The sequence below is a fragment of the Balaenoptera borealis genome, assembly GCF_965194805.1.
Source record: "Balaenoptera borealis genome assembly, chromosome: 15".
Taxonomy (NCBI): domain Eukaryota; kingdom Metazoa; phylum Chordata; class Mammalia; order Artiodactyla; family Balaenopteridae; genus Balaenoptera; species Balaenoptera borealis.
Window position 1 is genome coordinate 91,196,441 of NC_138871.1, and position 17,996 is coordinate 91,214,436.

General features: G+C 53.0%; 1 protein-coding gene across 3 annotated transcripts in view; it reads left to right on the forward strand.

Annotated features, from left to right (window-relative positions):
* The window catches only part of PXDN (peroxidasin), a 66,601-nt gene that overhangs the window by 34,521 nt on the left and 14,084 nt on the right, over positions 1–17,996 (forward strand). For all 3 annotated transcript variants that reach the window (XR_014234884.1, XM_082357148.1, XM_082357149.1), the window contains 9 exons: positions 1,131–1,300; positions 3,656–3,773; positions 5,737–5,906; positions 10,727–10,999; positions 12,093–12,209; positions 13,359–13,517; positions 14,312–14,424; positions 15,153–15,309; positions 17,866–17,974. Coding sequence is in view for 2 of the 3 variants with exons in the window: in XM_082357148.1 (XP_082213274.1) it covers positions 1,131–1,300; positions 3,656–3,773; positions 5,737–5,906; positions 10,727–10,999; positions 12,093–12,209; positions 13,359–13,517; positions 14,312–14,424; positions 15,153–15,309; positions 17,866–17,974 (1,386 nt within the window). In the remaining variant the exon portion in view is untranslated. The remainder of the gene's footprint in view (positions 1–1,130; positions 1,301–3,655; positions 3,774–5,736; positions 5,907–10,726; positions 11,000–12,092; positions 12,210–13,358; positions 13,518–14,311; positions 14,425–15,152; positions 15,310–17,865; positions 17,975–17,996) is intronic.

Consider the following 17,996-nt stretch of genomic DNA (forward strand, 5'->3'; position numbering starts at 1 on the left):
ACCTCCCCCTCCCCGCCAGACGGCAGAGGGGAGCGTGCAGTCGGGGGCTTCCTGCCCTGGCCGCTCGGCCCAGGGGCTGCTGGCCGGGGTCACACGCCTGCTCATCCACTGTCCCTGGGGCCCGTCCTGAGCACAGAGGTCCTGCCGTTTATTCAGAGGGGCTCTGGGGTCAGCGGGCGCCGGAAGGTCCTGGGTCCCCCACGGCCTGCTCACTTGAGGAATCGGCCGGGGGGAGGTTCTGTCATGTCTGCATTGAGCCCTGTGGACTCCGCTGGATGTGGTCATCAGAGCTGGCCGTCCAGCCAGAGGGCCAGGGCCAGTTCTGCCTGCCGCCCCCTCCTAGCCAGCGTCCCGGAGAAATGCAAGTGGGAGGTGTGACATCACGGGCCCGCCTCCCTGGGGTGTGAACTCACTGGACGCCCGAGGGCAGCCCCTCGGCTCTGATCCCGGGGAGCCCCCCTCTGAATGCAGCCAGCCCTGCTGCCACGTCCTCGGACTCGACGCGAGCTGGTTCACGTCCCCCCGTCACACTCCTTACCTTGTGCTTTGCTGCATAAATGGCCATCGTCTCTGAGGGAGGAGATGACACCCTGCCTGTTCCACATGTTGGGACGGATGTGTCCAGCCTCATGGGGCACTTTCTCCCGGAACTTTCAGGATAATTCAGCCGCTGAGATTTGTGCCCTGTGGGCTGACTGTCCTTTAGGGCGTATTTAAGGGTTAAGTGAGGTAGTACATGATGACGCGGTGCCAGTGGTGATGAGAGTTCGGGAATCGTTCCGGGTGGTGGGGATTTCTGCATTACTGACTTTACGAAGGCTCCTGTCTTGTGCTTTTCCTGAAACTTCCCAGACTCGTCCAGCACGTATTTGCCCCTCGGTCTTGAACCTAAAATATATGGTATTTGATTGCTCCTTTCACCACCCTTTATTTGCATTATTCGGGTTTCCCCCGCTCTCGGGCTCGTCTCTCTGCCGAGTGTGGTCCTCTGCTGGGTCCCCTGGTCGGGCCGGACCGGGTCAGATTCTGTTGTCTGCGGGCCCCATCACTGCTGGTCAGTTCAGGTCTGCCTGGCCCGGGTCAGCCCTTGCCCATCCCACGTCTCACTGGCTGCGGCTTCCTTCTCGTAGGCGTCTGGACTCCAACGCGCTTCACTGTGACTGTGAGATCCTGTGGCTGGCGGACTTGCTGAAGAGCTACGCCCGGTCGGGGAATGCGCAGGCAGCGGCCACCTGTGAATACCCCAGGCGCATCCAGGGGCGGTCGGTGGCCGCCATCACCCCGGAAGAGCTGGACTGTGGTGAGTGAGTCCTGGGGCCCAAGCCCGCATTGGTGTCCAGAGGGCGTGGCGTGTGCAGCCCGGTATCCAGCTGTCACTGGCCGATCCCACAGATCAGGTCTGGGTGGGGCCTGACCGGACCCTGCTTTACACAGCCCGTCTCTGTAGTACCTATACAGAGAAACTAACTATCTGGTAATAAACTTGGGCTTTATTTTCAGGTTTCCCTGCAAACAAAAAATAGCAACCTGAAGTGCACCACTACCTCTGTCGTTCCTTCCAGCCCTCTGCCTTTAGAGGCTGCAGCTGCCTGGCCGGCAGGACCCCATGGTGGGCTGGGGGGCGGGAGCGGTTTCTGGGGGTGGGCGCAGGGCTGCTGGCTGGGAGCTGGCGGCCTCCTGGGTCTGGATCTGGGTGGTGGCCACGCAGAGTGGCCGTAGGCCGAGTTTGTCTGGCTTGTTGCACCTGTGCACCGCTTGGCGTACGCAGTGCCTCACGAAGAAACACAAGAAAAGGAACAAAATCAAAGCTCGCAGGACAGATCTTCCTACTAAATAAACGCCCAAGGAATCCAGCTTTTCTTTTAAGTTTAGCATTTTATCGGGGGCGGGGGGGGTGGTGCTAAAATTAGGTTCTCCAGGGCATCATTATCATTTTCAAATATTGAAAACAAAATTAATTACTTTGAAGGTCACTCCACTTCATAGTAACCCCCCCAATTATGTAACTTCACTCGTCGCCATTGGTAATGCTTTATGAACGACCCCTGTACAGCCAGCCTCCTTGCCTTCAGTGTGTGCAGCTGACTGGTTTCGGTCCCAGGGCCACCCTGTGGCCTCTGCGTGTCGTGCCCTCGTCTCTGTAAGGGCCGCTCTGGTGGCAGGGGCCCCCCAGGGTGGGCAGCAGTGCTGTGCTGTGTGCACCCCGTTCTCGAGACTGTCTCCTTAGGATCGGCTTCCTGGGGGAAGGACGGGTGGGGGAGGGGAGGATGCTCCCTCTGACCTCTGCCCTCTGAACCTGCTCGGGGGTCACGACAGGTTCACTTCCCTGTGCCCATCTTGGGTCTGCCCTCCTGAGTCAGCCCGGGTTCTGCCCACCTCTCTTCTGGGGGAGGAGCAGACCCTCCTCCCCGCACCCCACCCCGGCCCAGCTCCGACCTTGTCAACAGGGGCCAGGCTGGGGTGACAGAGGCAGTGGTGCCTTGAGCTTTGTGAACTCCCAGGGCCTCGTGGGTCGCCTGGGGACGATGCCTCTGCCCTCAGTGTCCTGGAAGGTCCTCAGTTGCTGCCCGTCACTCGGGGTCACTGGGGGGCGCTCAGGGGGGTGGTTCCCTCCTCCAGCTCCTTCACCACCATTGCCTCTTCCTGGAGAGAGAATGGAGAAGCGGAGCTTTCTCAAAGTTCCCAAACCCAGCACATCAGAGAGGATGGCGCGTAGGGCTGAGCAGTGGGGCTGGGGGTCCTCCGGCTACGCACAGGGAGCCGCAGTGTCCAGACGGGCACGGGAGCAGGACGCCTGGGAGTGGAGACGGGAGCAGCGCAGTTTTGGGGTGTTCACGCGGACGGCGGTGAGTCCGAGGGGTTTCCTGTTGACGCTGTGCAGCGATAGACACGCACACGGCCTTTCGTGCCTGTTTAAGGTGCCAGATGTTGTGAAGGCACTGTGCACACACTTGCAGGCACATGCACAGGTACACACACGCACATGCATGCATGCACACACACACAGGAGCACACGCATTTGCACGTGAGCGTGCTTTTTCTTTTTGCACGTGGCAGGTCAGTGAATACATCTGGGCTTAGAGGGGTCAGTTCTCCGAGTTTCCTAGTTAGGAGGTGACCAGTCCAGCCTGCTGTGAGGACACAGAGAGGACAGTCACCCAGCAGCTGGAGTGCAGGAGGGAGGCCTCTCTGTGCTCAGAGACTGGGTGGCCGCGGGGGACTGCAGTGGGAACCCCACACTGAGATGGTCCCGGGGTTGGGAGCCCCTGGCCGCACCTGCACAGCCTCTGCCTTCGGGGTGGCTTCAGCTGAAAAGTGCCGTTGTCTGTCCTTTCATTCCCTAAAACTGTGACTCACGAGTGTCCGGCTCTCTCGGGGGGAGCGTCCACTGAGGTCGTCACCCGGTGCTTTGTCTGTCAGAGGCTCAGCGCCACCCGGTTGCCAGGGTTCTCAGCGGGTGGACCTCAGATGCTGGCAGTGCTGTGTAATTCGGCTCTAACACCGTCTTCCCCGTGGAGATGCCCCCCTGCCGCTCTCGTGGGAGTGATTTTGGTTTGAACGTGTGCGATTTTGTCTTGAACAGAAGGGATTTGCTCTGGGTTCTTGTCACGTGACGGTTTAAGACCAGGAGGGTCTGCTTTCCTTTTTGGTGCAGAAAGGCCGCGGATCACGTCGGAGCCGCAGGATGCAGACGTCACCCTGGGCAACACCGTCTTCTTCACCTGCAGGGCTGAGGGCAACCCCAAGCCCGAGATCATCTGGCTCCGAAACAAGTAAGTGGCTCCGGACGGGCCGCCGGGGGCGCCGGGTCCCATTCCATCCAGACGCCCCGTGAGCCGCGGCCGAGCCGCCCGCCGTCCGGCCCACCCTGACCCTTCCTCCTCCCTGGAAGGAGAGTAAAGAGGAGGGAACGTTTCTCGCGCATCCTTCCTGCTTTGAAGTCGCCGTCGGGCACACCCCGGCCTCTGCGCGGCGTACGGCCCGAGTCGCCCTCTGCCGGGCTTGGTCCTGGTCAGCGAGGCTGGTCAACACGGAAGGGGCGGTTACCCCACCTGGGTGAGGAACGGGAGGGAACCGGGGCTGTCTCCCGCCCGCCCACCTGCTCTGGCGGCAGCCGTGGGGTCTGGTCCCTGGGTCCCGAGGAGGTGAGGGGGGGTCTTCCCTGCGGGTGGCATCTTCAGGGAGACCCTGTGAGGTGAGCGCATGCACTTTGCTCCTGTGCGTCTGATTTGTCTCCGGAAACCCAGGCCTCGCCTTCTGTCCACAAGCATCTTGGTATGGGAGAGGGGAATGCAGTCAGGTCCCTGCGGGGCCCGGGGTCAGACCCCCGAGGGTCGTCTGGGTTGAAGGGCAGCACTTGCACGCATCCGCTTTGAACCGAGTCCTGGGAAGGAAACCTCCGCGTGAGAGCAGGTCGTCGTCGCCCGCGTGCTTCTTGTAAACGCGAGCACCCCGGCCCGCGCTCGCTCACGAACAGAACCCTCCTGTGGGTTCAGTGTGGCCCCATAGAGCCCCTGCCGGGTTCAGTCGCGACAGTGAGAGGCGATGGGCCCCCGACACCAGCTCTCGAGTCCAGTGGTGTTTGCAGAGGAGAAGAACAGGGCAGCGAGCCTGGGGGGAGGGGTCACCTGAGATGCACCTGCCATGGAGGTGTGCAGTGGTTCTAGGCCTGGCTTTGTCATCGACCTAGCGCAGCTGACGCCCGGCTCGGGGCCAGAGCTGTGTGGGGAACGTGAGATGCTGGCCTGTCCCCAGTGCCTTGGGATCTGGGACAGCTCTGAGGGCAACAAGAGGTAAATTCCAGAGTGAACACGGGAGGGCTTCCGTCGGGGAGTGTGCATTCAAAAGGCAGAGAAGAACAGATTTGCTCAAGGCCGGCACACCTGCATTCGTGAGTGGTTCACACCCACGTTTGTAAGTCAACACATTGATACTAAGAGTTAACATCGCAGAGCCAGTCACGGCAGAGGGAGACCCAAGGCCCCGGGCCTGCATCTGGTGCAGGGCTGCGCCCCGGGGCCCATCTCTGCAGCAGCCCCGTCTCCCCCGGGGCTCACAGTGTCTGTGGGAGAAAGCTGGGCCACATCAGGAAGAGCCTCACTTACGGGGCCCGAGAGGTCTGTTGCCTCCATCCGGAAGTGCTCGTGAAGGACGGGAGGTGCCAGTTTTTGGGGCTCGGTTGGTGCAGTTGGAGCACGGGATGAGGGAGGTGGGCGGGGAACCGGACAGCACCTCCCGCGACCGGGTCTGTAGCCTGTGGGCACCTGGATTCTGAGAGGGACCCTGGGAAATCCCTCAGACAGTGGCGGTGTTCTGGGGACATTTGTAATTTTCCGCTTTTAATAACTTAAATGTTTCTACCCCTTTGTCTCGAATGGATTTGCCAAAAACAAAGGGAAAGTTTTCCTGTGAATTTTGTCCACTCTGTCCATTTTTTCCCTTTGGAATGAGGACCACTTTGAAACGTTCGTAGGTTGCACATGTAAACGATGAAAGTGGATATGTGAGTTAATTACAGATGCAGATAAACACGGTGCGTAAACACTTTTCCCAGAAATGCCGGTAGGTCAGGCTGCTGGGAAGGAAAGTTTCCAGGAAGGCGAGTTGAGGCCCCGCATCTCCAGGTGCTCCATGCCTCCAGACTGGGGTCCCCGCGCCAGGACAGAAGCCCCCCACGGGGGACTAGGTGTTTCCTTGTGCTTTCAGAGCCTGAGCCTGCCAGGTCTGTCTTTACAGTAACGAGCTGAGCATGAAGACAGATTCCCGCTTGAACTTGTTGGACGATGGGACCCTGATTATCCAGAACACGCGGGAGACAGACCAGGGCATCTACCAGTGCATGGCGAAAAACGTGGCCGGAGAGGTAAAGACGCAGGAGGTGACCCTCAGGTACTTCGGGTCTCCAGGTACGTTGAGTGCTCGCTCAGACACTTAGAGCCCGCCTTCGTCCCGGTCCACTCCCTTCTTTGTTTGCACCTGGTGGTAAAAGACAAACACCAAGGTCTCCCGTTGAAGCTGCTGCAGCAGGGTCGGCTCAGGGCCATAGGTGACCCCCGACCATTGCCCTGGTCCACCACCAACCCCTAATCCAGGACGGTCACTCAGAGTGGACAGTGGAGACAGGCGCTGCGGGGAGCACAGTCCAGAGGGGCTGTGGACACCTGGGGAGACACGTCCCCTGTCCCCCGACGCCTCCCGCTCACGGTGGTCCCCAGGGCTTCTTTCACTTGTTGCCATTTGGCAGTGGGCTCTCTCTTGTGCTAAGGGCTTTGGCTATTTTAAAAGAAGCCAAAAATCTGAATTTTTATGCAGAATTCCCAGGCCTAAAATATTGGCACCTGAACTGAAAAGATTGTTTGAGCCAAAGGCAGCATGGCTGTGGCCTTGAGTGGCCTGGGTCCCACCAGGTTACAGACCCCGCCCTTGTCAAAGTGTTGACTTTTGGAGCTTTGGTCAGAAGAGGAGCTGGCCCTTGGAGAGGAGCCCCGGGGGGTGGTCCTGGTCCCCCGTGGCCGCTGGAAGAGCACAGGTGGCTAGGCCTCCTCCATGGGCCTGTGTCATTCTCGTGTAGGCGGGCCAGGGTCTTTGTTTCCCTCATGCTTTATCGTTCAGGGCACTGCAGTACCCTCAATCCCAAGATAAGTGGTTTGTGTGTTTCTTTGATTAGATTCCTAGTACAAGACCTTCGTATCACTTGGTTCGTCCCAGCACAGGCACAGCCCGGATTTCCTGATGAGTGAGAGTTCCCAGCTGTCGGATCCCCTCAAGGGAAAGTGCAAGGCAGTGCACATATTGCAGGCACATCAAAGCCCTTTAACCCCATGTTCCGCGAGTGGAACAAGGCATCCAGCATCTTTGCAAAGTCACACGGCTCTGAATCTCCCACAGATAAGTTAGAGCTCCCGGTCACAGAAGGAGCTTGTGCTTTATTTGTAAGGCACAGGGAAACCCACAAAATACTGAACAGAGTGGTGCAGTTCTGTAGGTATATGTCAGAGGACAAAAGGGAATAATAGAACATAAACAGTGCATTTCCTTAGCAAAGTTGCTGTGTTAGCGGGATAATTGATTCCTAGATGGGAATATTAAAATCTCTCTCTGGCCTGAGAGTTCCAAATCTAACCTCTTTTGATCTGAATTTTTGTTTGTCTCTCGGGAATGAGAGCCTTCTTTAGTGCACTAGTCTGAACATGTTGGCACTGCTCCCTAAAATGCACATGGAGGGTCTCCTACAATCCGTGACAGGAATGTCACTGCAGAGTGAGGGGGTCAGCCAGTGGCAGCCTGCCAGCCTAGACTAGGGGCTGCCAAACCTGGACCACTGCCTGTTTCTCCAAGATCTTTGAAGTAAAAATGTGTCTTACATTTTTATGTGATTGAACAACTTAAGAGTAATATTTTACAATACATGATAATTATATGAAGTTCAAATTTCAATGTCTATTAATTAAGTTTTATTGGAACATAATCACACTCAAAAATTTATAGCCTGAAAAGCCCAAAAAATACGCTCTGTGGCCCTTTACAGAAGTTTGCCAACACCGTGATGTAGGTAATGATAATGGACCCATTTGTAAGTCTCCATGAGTCACAAAGGGCTAAATGTACTTTATCTGTTTTGAAGCTTTGTTATTAGGGGCATATAAGTTTGCAGTTTTTATCTTCCTCATGAATTAAACTTTTGATTATTAACGCTTTTTGCCTTAAGGTTAGTTTGATTTTATATGGATGCAACCTGCTTTCTTTTGATTAGTGTTTGTCAACTATACTTTTCCCATCATTTTGCTCTGAACCTTTCTTTTTTACTTTTTTTTTTTTTTTTTAATTTTTACTGGAATATAGTCGATTTACAATGTATTAGTTTCAGGTGTACAGCAAAGTGAATCAGTTATACATATACATACATCCACTCTTTTTTAGATTTTTTTTTCCCATATAGGTCATTACAGAGTATTGAAAAGAGTTCCCTGTGCTGTGCAGCAGGTTCTTATTAGTTATCTATTTTATATATAGTAGTGTGTATATGTCAGTCCCAATCTCCTAATTTATCCCTCCCTCTCCCTTCCGCCCTGGTAACCACAAGTTTGTTTTTTATATCTGTGACTCTATTTCTGAGCCTTTTTCTATATTAATATATTTTGAGTGTTTGTTGTAAACAGCATAGAGCTAGATTTTTTTTTAAAAACTCACAGACTTTAAAAATGAGTCCATATACATTTATTGTGGTTAGCAATGTATTTAGATTTATAAATTCTACCTCTTATTTTGGACAATTTATCCAACCTTTTCTATGTTTCTTGCCTTATTTTGAAATAATTATTTTTCATCTTCTATTTCCTACTTCTAGTTTGGAAGTTATATACCTTATTTCTTTTCTATAAGTGGTTATTCTAGAAAAATTTCAAATGCATTCTTAAATTATCAACGTTTACAGTTACTGTCTTTACATTTGTCTCCAAATTATAACTACCCACCTTAGTTTCTAGGCTGAGTTCTGTTTTTTAATGTATGAGAGGTTGTTATGTGGTACTGTTAATGTTTGTCTAACTGTACCGTGTAATTATCACTTCCAGTTCTTTTTATTTCTTCCTGCATCTCAGCCCTTCCACTGAGGTCACTTTCCTTCTGCCTAACGTAGTGTGAATTAGACAGCAAGCCTATGTGACGACCCACTTGGGGTTGATAAAGCCTGACATGAGGTTTATTTCTCCCTTCTACTCAGCAGAGTTCCCTGTGGGGGTTTTGGGGGTAGGAGCTGACTTTATCTCTTTCTTGTACTGATCGTGGAGCACTTTGGGGGCCCATCCTTGAGTTTTCTGTCTGACGCTCACCCTGGGGTGTCCTCATCTTTCTGTCTCCTAAGGCTCCTACAAGCCACACGTACAATTGCAGGGCGGTGCCAATGCCTCACGATGGGCTTCGCCTTCGGTTCTTGTCCCTGTACGTGGCTCCACATCTCCAGTTTGCCATCCTCTGGAAATGCTAACATTAAATGTCACTTCTGTGTTTTCTGTGATCCGCTGTTACTTAGATATGTGATAAGTGGGGTTTAAAAATGAACAAACGTATCCGAAGAGTTCTCATCACAAGGAAGAAATATTTTTCCTTTTTCTTTTATTTTGTATCTGTATGAGGTGATGGATATTCACTAAACTTATTTTGCTAATTACTGTAGTTGAAATCATTGATGTAAATCAAATCATTATGCTGTACACCTTAAACTTATACAGTGCTATATGTCAATGATATCTTAATAAAACTGGAAGAAAAAAATAAAGCAGTTTAAAAATTTTTTAAAATAAAAATGAACAAACAAGAAAAGATGTAGAGAAGTCTCTTTCCTGTCTCCTTCCCTGGTCCACGTAATTCCCACCTCCATCCAACCTCCTTCTAGAAAATACTGCCAGTGCCTGCAAGGCCAGAGCTGCTTCTTACTTACTGGATGTTAGAGACCTTTCATTTCAACATATGAGGGACTTCCTTACTCTTGCCCTTTTAATGGGTGGTGGCATGGAATCCCATTGTCCAGATGAAACATCTGTTTAACCCGTTCCCTTTGGGGTACCTGAAGTCTATTCCAAATCTTTTGCTGTCACAGGTCTCCATCTCTTTATCCAAAACCCTTTGGGCCAGAGGTGGTTTGAAATGTGGAAATTTGGGGATTTTTTTTTCAGAAGGGCCACATGGTACATAATCCATTTACTGACTTGAACTGTCACAGAATCTTGGATAATGCCCCGCCCAATCAATATATAAAATCCTATAGCAAACTGAATGAATGTTCACAGTAAGTGGAGTAAATGAAGATTACGAGTAGCCTTGTGCTAGAGAGATCAAGGAAAGAAGTTATGAAAAAATATTTTATTTTTGGAGCTTTTTGGATTGGAAAATTGTGGGTCAGGATGTCAGCCTGAAGAAACAACACAGTAATAAAAAACCCTTTTTGTACATATATTGTTTTACAAGCCAGTAAAAAATATTGGGTTGGCCAAAAATTTCGTTCGGGTTTTTCTGTAACATGGAAAAGCCCGAACGAACTTTTTGGCCAACCAAATATCTGTGGGGTACGTTCCTAGCAGAGTAATTTCTGGGTAAAAGGGTGAATGAATTTTTAGTTTTGATGTATGTGGGCATGCTTCTGTCCAGGTGGACCGTGGCAACTTGTGCTACCCACGTGTGAGTGTTCTGTTTCTTCACGTGCTCAACACACAAGCTCAATAATAAGTGTATGGATTTTTTTTTTTTCTGGATTTAGAGTTGAAAAATTATCTCATTGTAATTATAATTATAACCATCTCATTAGAGTATTAATTTGTATTTTTCTTTCTATGAGGGAAATTTGTTATTTCTATATGTCCTAAATACCCTTTAAAAACAATGTTTTATAACCAATAAGAACTACTAGCAAGGTTTACTGAAAAGACTGACATAATACATTTAGAATAAAAAAAAAAAGTAAGACTTCTGCAGAGTTTGATCCATGTTTGAAGAAGGAATCAGTCAGTTAGGGCTGCTGATGGTGGTTTGACCTGAGGCCACGGACCCTCTTTGTGGTCTGCACATTTCTTGAAAAAAGAAAGGAGACAAAGTATGCAATTGTATTGTGTCTGTTTTACTTATTTTAGACTTCAATAGATAGAATGAATAGCATGAAAATAGAAACCCCAAGCAAAAACGTTTACTAAACTGGAGGATTTTAATTCTGAATCTGTGTTTCCTGTGACAGCTCGCCCCGCTTTTGTAATCCAACCCCAGAACACGGAGGTGCTAGTGGGGGAAAGTGTGACCCTGGAGTGCAGCGCCACGGGCCACCCCCCGCCGAGGATCACCTGGACCAGAGGCGACCGGACCCCCGTGCCCGCTGACCCGCGGGTGAGCGTCACGCCGTCCGGCGGCCTCTACATCCAGAACGTGGTGCAGGAGGACAGTGGCGAGTACACCTGCTTCGCCTCCAACACCGTGGACGGCATCCACGCCACGGCCTTCATCATCGTCCAAGGTGAGAGCCGTCCACGCGGAGGCCCCTGCGCCCCGCAGCCTCCCTGGCTCGCCCTCGAGCCAGCCCCTCTGCGGGCTCCACCTGCTCTTTCAGTCCCGGCACCTGCTTCATCCTCTCCCGTCACATCTGACCTTCGGTGGGACTCGGTGATACGTTTATTTTCCACGTGCAGGCTTTAGGTGGTCAGAGCTTTATTTTTCGGCTGTGTTCCCCACACGAATGTGGGTATGCGTGCCAATTCACCAAGGCCTGTGTGTACGGAATCAGTATGTCTTGCACACGTCTTGGAATTTCCTTAGGGTCAATTTTTGGACATAGGGTCTGAGAATATGTATAGTTTTAAGACTTAATGCTGTGTGTTTCCGAATTCCTTAATTGACTCTGTAATGAGTTTATTAGTTTTCAAATAAATTGCCAAGCGGGACTTTGGTTAAGAAGCGCTGGGACAACGCAGAAGTGTGAAATGCAGAGAATGAGTTCTTTCCTTCTCCTCTGTCCCCACCAATTCCTCTGTCCCCAGTGGAAGCCACGTCACTAAACGTTGGTCCTTAATCCGTCCTCTGGCCCTTTCTTTGCACGTATGCCCATGCAATCATGTCACTGGTTTTTACCTTTTTTGATGGTGGTTGTTGCTTTTATAAAAATGGAACTATATTGCATATATTATTCTGTAATTTTTTTTCACCCAGTAATAATAAAACAACTCCTGTCACTACGCACAGTTGCGCTAGATGACATTTTATACCATTTGCAAATACTAGTTTAGGTCGAGGAGTGAGATGAATCTCTTCAAGTCAGGCCCCTTCCAGGAGCTGCAGTAGGCCGTTACCTGTGTTCTGTGTTGTAGCCTCAGTGCTGTTAAAGTAAGAGCCTTCTGCACACTTGTCAGTGTGTCGCTGAGAAGCACCAGCATCTGGTATTCTTCCTTTTCACTTTCCGGCATCTTCCTCTGCTCGGGTTGCTGCACCCACAGTCGGGGTCCTGGTAGGACTCTGAGGGCGGGCGGTGTGCCTTCCTCCAGGGAAGGAAAACGGCGTTTTCACCCAAAGCTGTCTCCTAAATGTTGCGTTTCCAACGTCTTTCCCTCCGGAAGCGCTTCCTCAGTTCACGGTGACGCCCCAGGACAGAGCTGTCATCGAGGGTCAGACAGTTGAGTTCCACTGCGAGGCGAAGGGCTACCCACAGCCGGTCATCGCCTGGACGAAAGGAGGTGAGGTGTCGGGCAGGACGGTGACCCACTCACTCCCTCTGTCCTTCCCTTCCTGGGACTCTGACCCCCCGGGCAGGCCGGCGCTGGCTGAACCCAACGTGACTCAGAGCTGAGGGCACGTCCGGTCATGGGCCACCCCCGGTCACGGGCCACCCCCTCACACACAGGACAGGAGACCTGTCCGCACCGAGGACCTGGATGTCAGGCCCATCTCCTCCCGAGTAGTCTGGGTCCTGCCTTCAGTGTGCACTGAATTAGCCTCTTGAGCAGATTTACTAGTGTGCAGATAGAACTTTCTAGAAACTGGTGGTAGAATATATGTACTGTATATATGACTTTCTCATTTGAATTCCCAGAGTTCTCTTGCTGCTCCCCAAGAGGTGTTGTGACTTGATCACGTTAATTCCTTGGGTGGGACCCCAGCCGATTTCTCCAGCTGGGAAGCTGCTGGGCACACGATGTGGGGAAGGCCCAGCCCGTCACCCCGGGGGGTGGGTGACAGCAGCCTGGCCGGGAAGGCTGCGGAGAGGCAGGTGCCAACCTTGGTAGACCATCAGGGTCTGCCCCGGCATCGAGGGGGTGACTAGCCCTGGACCAATGGGCACCACCGTCCCTTCCGCCCCTGAGGGGCCATTCCCAGGGATCCTGGGAGCAACCTGGACGAGAGGAGAGCTCCATGTTTTCGGGAGGAGAGGCTCATCCCTACTTGGGGAGCTGCTTGTCTTTAAACAACGCCAGCCCCATCCCCTTCCCAGCCCGCGACCCCTTCCCATCCCTCGTCCCCTTTCCATCCCCCATCCCTCTATGCCCAGCCTGGGACCGGCCTCTCCCTGTCTCTGAGTCTGCATACCACCCCGGCTCTTGTTTACTTAACCCTCGACCCCATGGTCCCTGCCCCTTGCTCCTTCTCTGGAGAGTCTTGGGGGGGCAGGGTCTGTGTGCTATTTGTCCCTGAACTGTCGCACACGCACAGGTGTGTGACGAAGGCCGGGACGGTGACTCCAGGCCAGATCTGGGGAAGACAAGCTCTGCGACCCCTTTGTCCCTCAGTTAGGGTTCTGCCTGACCCTGAGGCTCCCGTCTCCCACCTCGAAGGCCAGGCTCGTGTCCACGTATCCCGGTCACTGAGAGTGCATCCCCACCTTGCAGGGAGCCAGCTGTCGGTGGACAGACGGCACCTGGTCCTGTCATCAGGGACCCTTCGGATCTTGGACGTCGCCCTGCACGACCAGGGCCAGTATGAGTGCCAGGCCGTCAACATCATCGGCTCCCAGAGGGTCACCGCGCACCTGACGGTCCAGCCCCGAGGTAGGCAGTGGTCCCGCACCCCTCCCTGCGATGGACGGTCCCCCGGACTCGCATCCCGAGGCCGTAGTCGTAGCCCGTCTCTCCCATGTCGGCAGTGAGGACACTGCTGCCTGTGGGACGCTGGCACGGCCGGCTCCTCACAGTAAAGCAGGTCACGTTATGTCACTGTGTCATCCCTGCCTTCCCTGGGGGTGGGCGAGGTGGCCCCGGACCCAGCAGCAGCGGCTGACCTAGGAACAGGCCCCCATGTCCTCTTGGACGTGAGGTTCTGCCTCCTGCTGGCCCCGGGTCCCTGTTGAGAGCCGGGAGAGGAAGGCAGGAGAGGTGATGACCTGGGGGGTGGGCGCGGAGGGGGGCTGCCTGCAGAGGGTCCCCGGGGGTTGGGGCCTGGGTCTGCTCCGGCGGATGGGCTCTGGGTCTGCCCTCCGGTGCCGAGCAGGCAGGACAGTGGGCGGCCCGTGGGTGAGGTCATCAGCCGGTCCCCTGCTTCCTCCCGTCACCAGCTCTTGGTTGTGGGGGGGCGGGGGGGGTTGGACTTGGCAGCCCCAGGCCGCCCCGAGCGGACCGGAGCCGTGCGGACAGACCAGATGCTGACGCGCAGGTGGAAGGTGGCAGCCCTGGACCGTCCCTCGGTCCCGTCCGGCTCCTTCGCTCCGGCAGCTGCGGCGGGAGCGCTCCGTGCCCTGGGCCTGCCCGGACCCGAGGCGGGGCCTCTGCTCGCCTGAAGCTTTTGGGACAAATCAGGAGTCTCCCGGGTTCTCCACGTGTGCCAGCCCGTGCCCCTTGCCTTGCAGTCACCCCGGTGTTCACCAGCGTCCCCAGTGACACGACGGCGGAGGTGGGCAGCAGCGTGCAGCTGCCCTGCAGCTCTCAGGGGGAGCCCGAGCCCGCTATCACCTGGAACAAGGTAAGCGCTGCGGCGTGTGGCTGGGGGCAGCTGCCCCTGCCCGCTGCTTCTCCAGACCCCCGTAGCCGGAAGGCGGCCGTGTTGTAAACAAAATGAGACAGACTTTGGACAAGCTCCTTCACGAGTCCTTCTTGGCGACAAAAGCAAAGAAAACCCTTTTGTTAGATCCTTGGTCCCGTAATCACTAGAGAAGGTTTCCTGTTGCTTCATTTCTCTGTGCTGTTCTTATTAAGCCCAGTAAAGAAGTGAATGTCAGTGTTTCATGGCAGGCAAGTGTTTTAATATGAAACTTGTCCCTGGCGGTCGTGCCGTGGTTCCCCGGGAGGGAAGTGCGGGTCCTGAGGCCCTGGCGCCGCGGCCTCGCCGGGCGCGGCTCAGGCATCCTGGTTTCTCCCGCGCCAGGTGCCCCTGCTCTGCACCATCCGCCCCAGTACGCGTCCCACGAAGGTCGCCTTCTGTGCCCTCGCCCCGGCACGCGCACCCCAGAGATCCAGGGAGGTCCCCAGGGTGAGGTCTTGGGCTTTTCTGGGTCTTTTGCAAGCAGGTAGGAGAAGTTCATCCCCTTGAATTTGCATCGGGCGAGTCCCTCCCAGCGTCGGCGGGTCTCAGCACAGCCAGCGTGATGGATCCGTTAGTGAGGTCCTGACAGATGATGGCGCCCCTCTCCAGGGTAAACGCCTCTGCTCCTTAGTCTGACCCCGCTATTTCTTCCATTTATCCTGCTCCAGGACGGGGTTCAGGTGACAGAAAGCGGGAAATTTCACATTAGCCCCGAGGGATTCCTGACCATCCACGACGTGGGGCCTGTGGACGCCGGCCGCTACGAGTGCTCGGCCCGGAACACGATCGGCCAGGCGGCGGTCAGCATGGTGCTCAGCGTGAATGGTGAGCTCGCGGCACTGACGCCGCACGCGCGGCCGGAGGCGACCGAGGGAAGCAGGGAGTCTGGGGGTTCGGGCGTTATCAGAAGACAGCGCGTCCCAACTTGGCAGGGCGGCGGGCGGGGCCCTGCTGCTCTAGGCTCTGCAGGCCGATGTGGTCGTGCCCTTGGAGATCTTTCCTCGCTCTGGGTTTCGTGGTTGGTTTAGTGGTCACCCAAACCCCCTCATGTTCTACAGCATGTAATTTACAGTCACCATTTGGCAAAGCACAGACGTAGTTACTGCTGTGAAAGAATCCCGGCCCCTTCACTCTGTTTTCTCTCTGTTCCGGGCGTGCGTGGCCTTGTGCGGTCCTGGCGTGTATTAAGTCTTCATTTTAAGCCCCCAAATAATCAAGGCCCGTTCCCTTGCCTGGATCTGGTTGGTGGCCCTGGAGCCAGGCGGACCCCGGCTCTGTGCCGGCCTGCAGAGCTCACCCAGAGCATCCCCTCCAGCCCCACCATCTGGTCCGTCCCGGTGTTACCTCCGTCTTCCTAACACTCTCCATGTGTTCTGGCCCAACAGGGTAAAATGCACAGCCTGTAGCTTTGCATAAGGTCTTTTTAAAAAAATATTTATTTATTTGGTTGTTCTGGGTCTTAGTTGCAGCTTGCGGGCTCCTTAGTTGTGGCACATGAACTCTCAGTTGCGGCATGCACGTGGGATCTAGTTCCCTGACGAGGGACTGAACCCGGGCCCCCTGCATTGGGAGTGTGGAGTCTTAACCACTGCGCCACCAGGGAAGTCCCTGCATAAAGTCTTACAGTTCGACCCAGACCTGCACTTTGTCTCCAGCTCTGTCTGTGCCCCGCTTTCACCTCCCAGCCCCCAGCACATAAAGCCTGAGTTCTCCGGTGACAGAGCCTCCACACCCAGGCCCCGCCTCTGGACGATCCCCCAGTTCCTCCCGCAGGAAACAACCTCCACCTGCATGTGCGTTCCTGCCTTTTCCACCTTAATCACCTAATCTGCCTTCTCCGAGGGCTGGTGAGCCTCAGACTTGCCTGGGTGTGGTTAATTTATATGCCGACCCCTCACACCCCATACTCCACACTCCCTGCACGGTACCTGGAGCCTGTGGGCACCTGCAGACAACAGTACAGGCAAAACTGGAAACCTTTTTTTTTGAGGGGGGGAAATGTTAAATGACCTTATTTTCCCATTATATTAGAATGTGAAGTGATTATAAATTAAATCGGTGAATCTCCTGACAAAAACAGTGTTTTTTTCAATTAATGTTTATTTTTATACTTGAAAAATAATGTTACTTTAACATGAATTAGTTATACATGAAGTTTAAAAATAATCTCCCACCCATAATCCCACTCCCCAAAAATAACCACCCTGAACATTTTAGTGAATTTCCATTACCCTTTTTTTAAGGCATATAAATAAGTGTTTTTGGATTATTTTTCTGTGATCATTGCTTGAAGAAAAACAAAGTCAGTTTAAATCATTGGTAGTAATAAAATATTAGGGTAATAAAATTATGTAAGATTGTTCTGTCCATTTGTCTTAACACGTGGCATAAAAATATTAGCTTCTAAAAATTAGTGAATTGGGGCTCTGTTTGAGATCGGTGTCAGGAGGGCATCAGTCCCAGTCTGGAGGGGTGTGTATCCCAGAACCAAGTGAAGGCAACATTTCAATAAGGACATTTTCAACCGTGTCAGATTTTCCAGAAGGGTTGAGTATTTTGAAGGAAAAGGATACCGTTTATTAAAATGCGTGTTGTTGGTGACCTGGCATGAGGCATTTTGAAAAATAAAGATAAAAGATTGATTGGAACAAGGTTATTTTATTTAGCAAACTCTAAACGCTAGAAAAATGTCAATATTAAGTAAAAAAGGAATGAAAAGAGGAAAGTAGAAAGGGAGCCATAGCTTCATAGATGTCAGGTTTAGCCGAGTGTGCCTGAGTGTGCGTGAACATATGTGCATGTATGTACAGTTATGTGTGTGCATATACGGTCATGTATGTGTGTGCACATGTCATGTGTGTGTGTGTGTGCTCACACACACACACACATGTTGGGTGTAAGGATGTCTGATCCTACCTTGAGGGGATAGAGTGAAGGGAGAGCAGAGTCTCGGGAGGGTGAGTGGGCTGAGATCCAGCACCCAGGCAGGTTGGCCTTTGATGGGAGGAACACACAGAATCCACTGAAAGTTAAAGCACCACACTCTCCGCCCAGCAGGGCAGCTGCTCCGGTGGGCCTGAGTCAGCGCCTCCCCTAATGGGCGATGCTTTGGTAGAAGAACTTCAGTGTTTTAAGTTACAACTACCTTGTCCTTTTATGGGGTATCCCATGATCTTAAAAATTAAGCGTCTGCAACTTCCATACAGTTTGAAAACAGCTTTTCATAGAATTTGTGATGAAATAACTTAAGGTTTGGTGTGGAAAGTAGAAATAACATTGGAGAAAAGTATGCCTCAGTCTAAATGACATAGAGTCTAGACATTTTTCTCTGACTCACTTGTGTGCACGTTTTCCGGTGACATGCGACCTCGCATTTCCTAGTTCCCGATGTCAGTAGGAACGGGGACCCGTTTGTAGCCACGTCCATTGTTGAAGCAATCGCAACGGTGGACAGAGCCATAAACTCCACGCGGACGCACTTGTTTGACAGGTATTTGCAGAGGTGGGTGGGG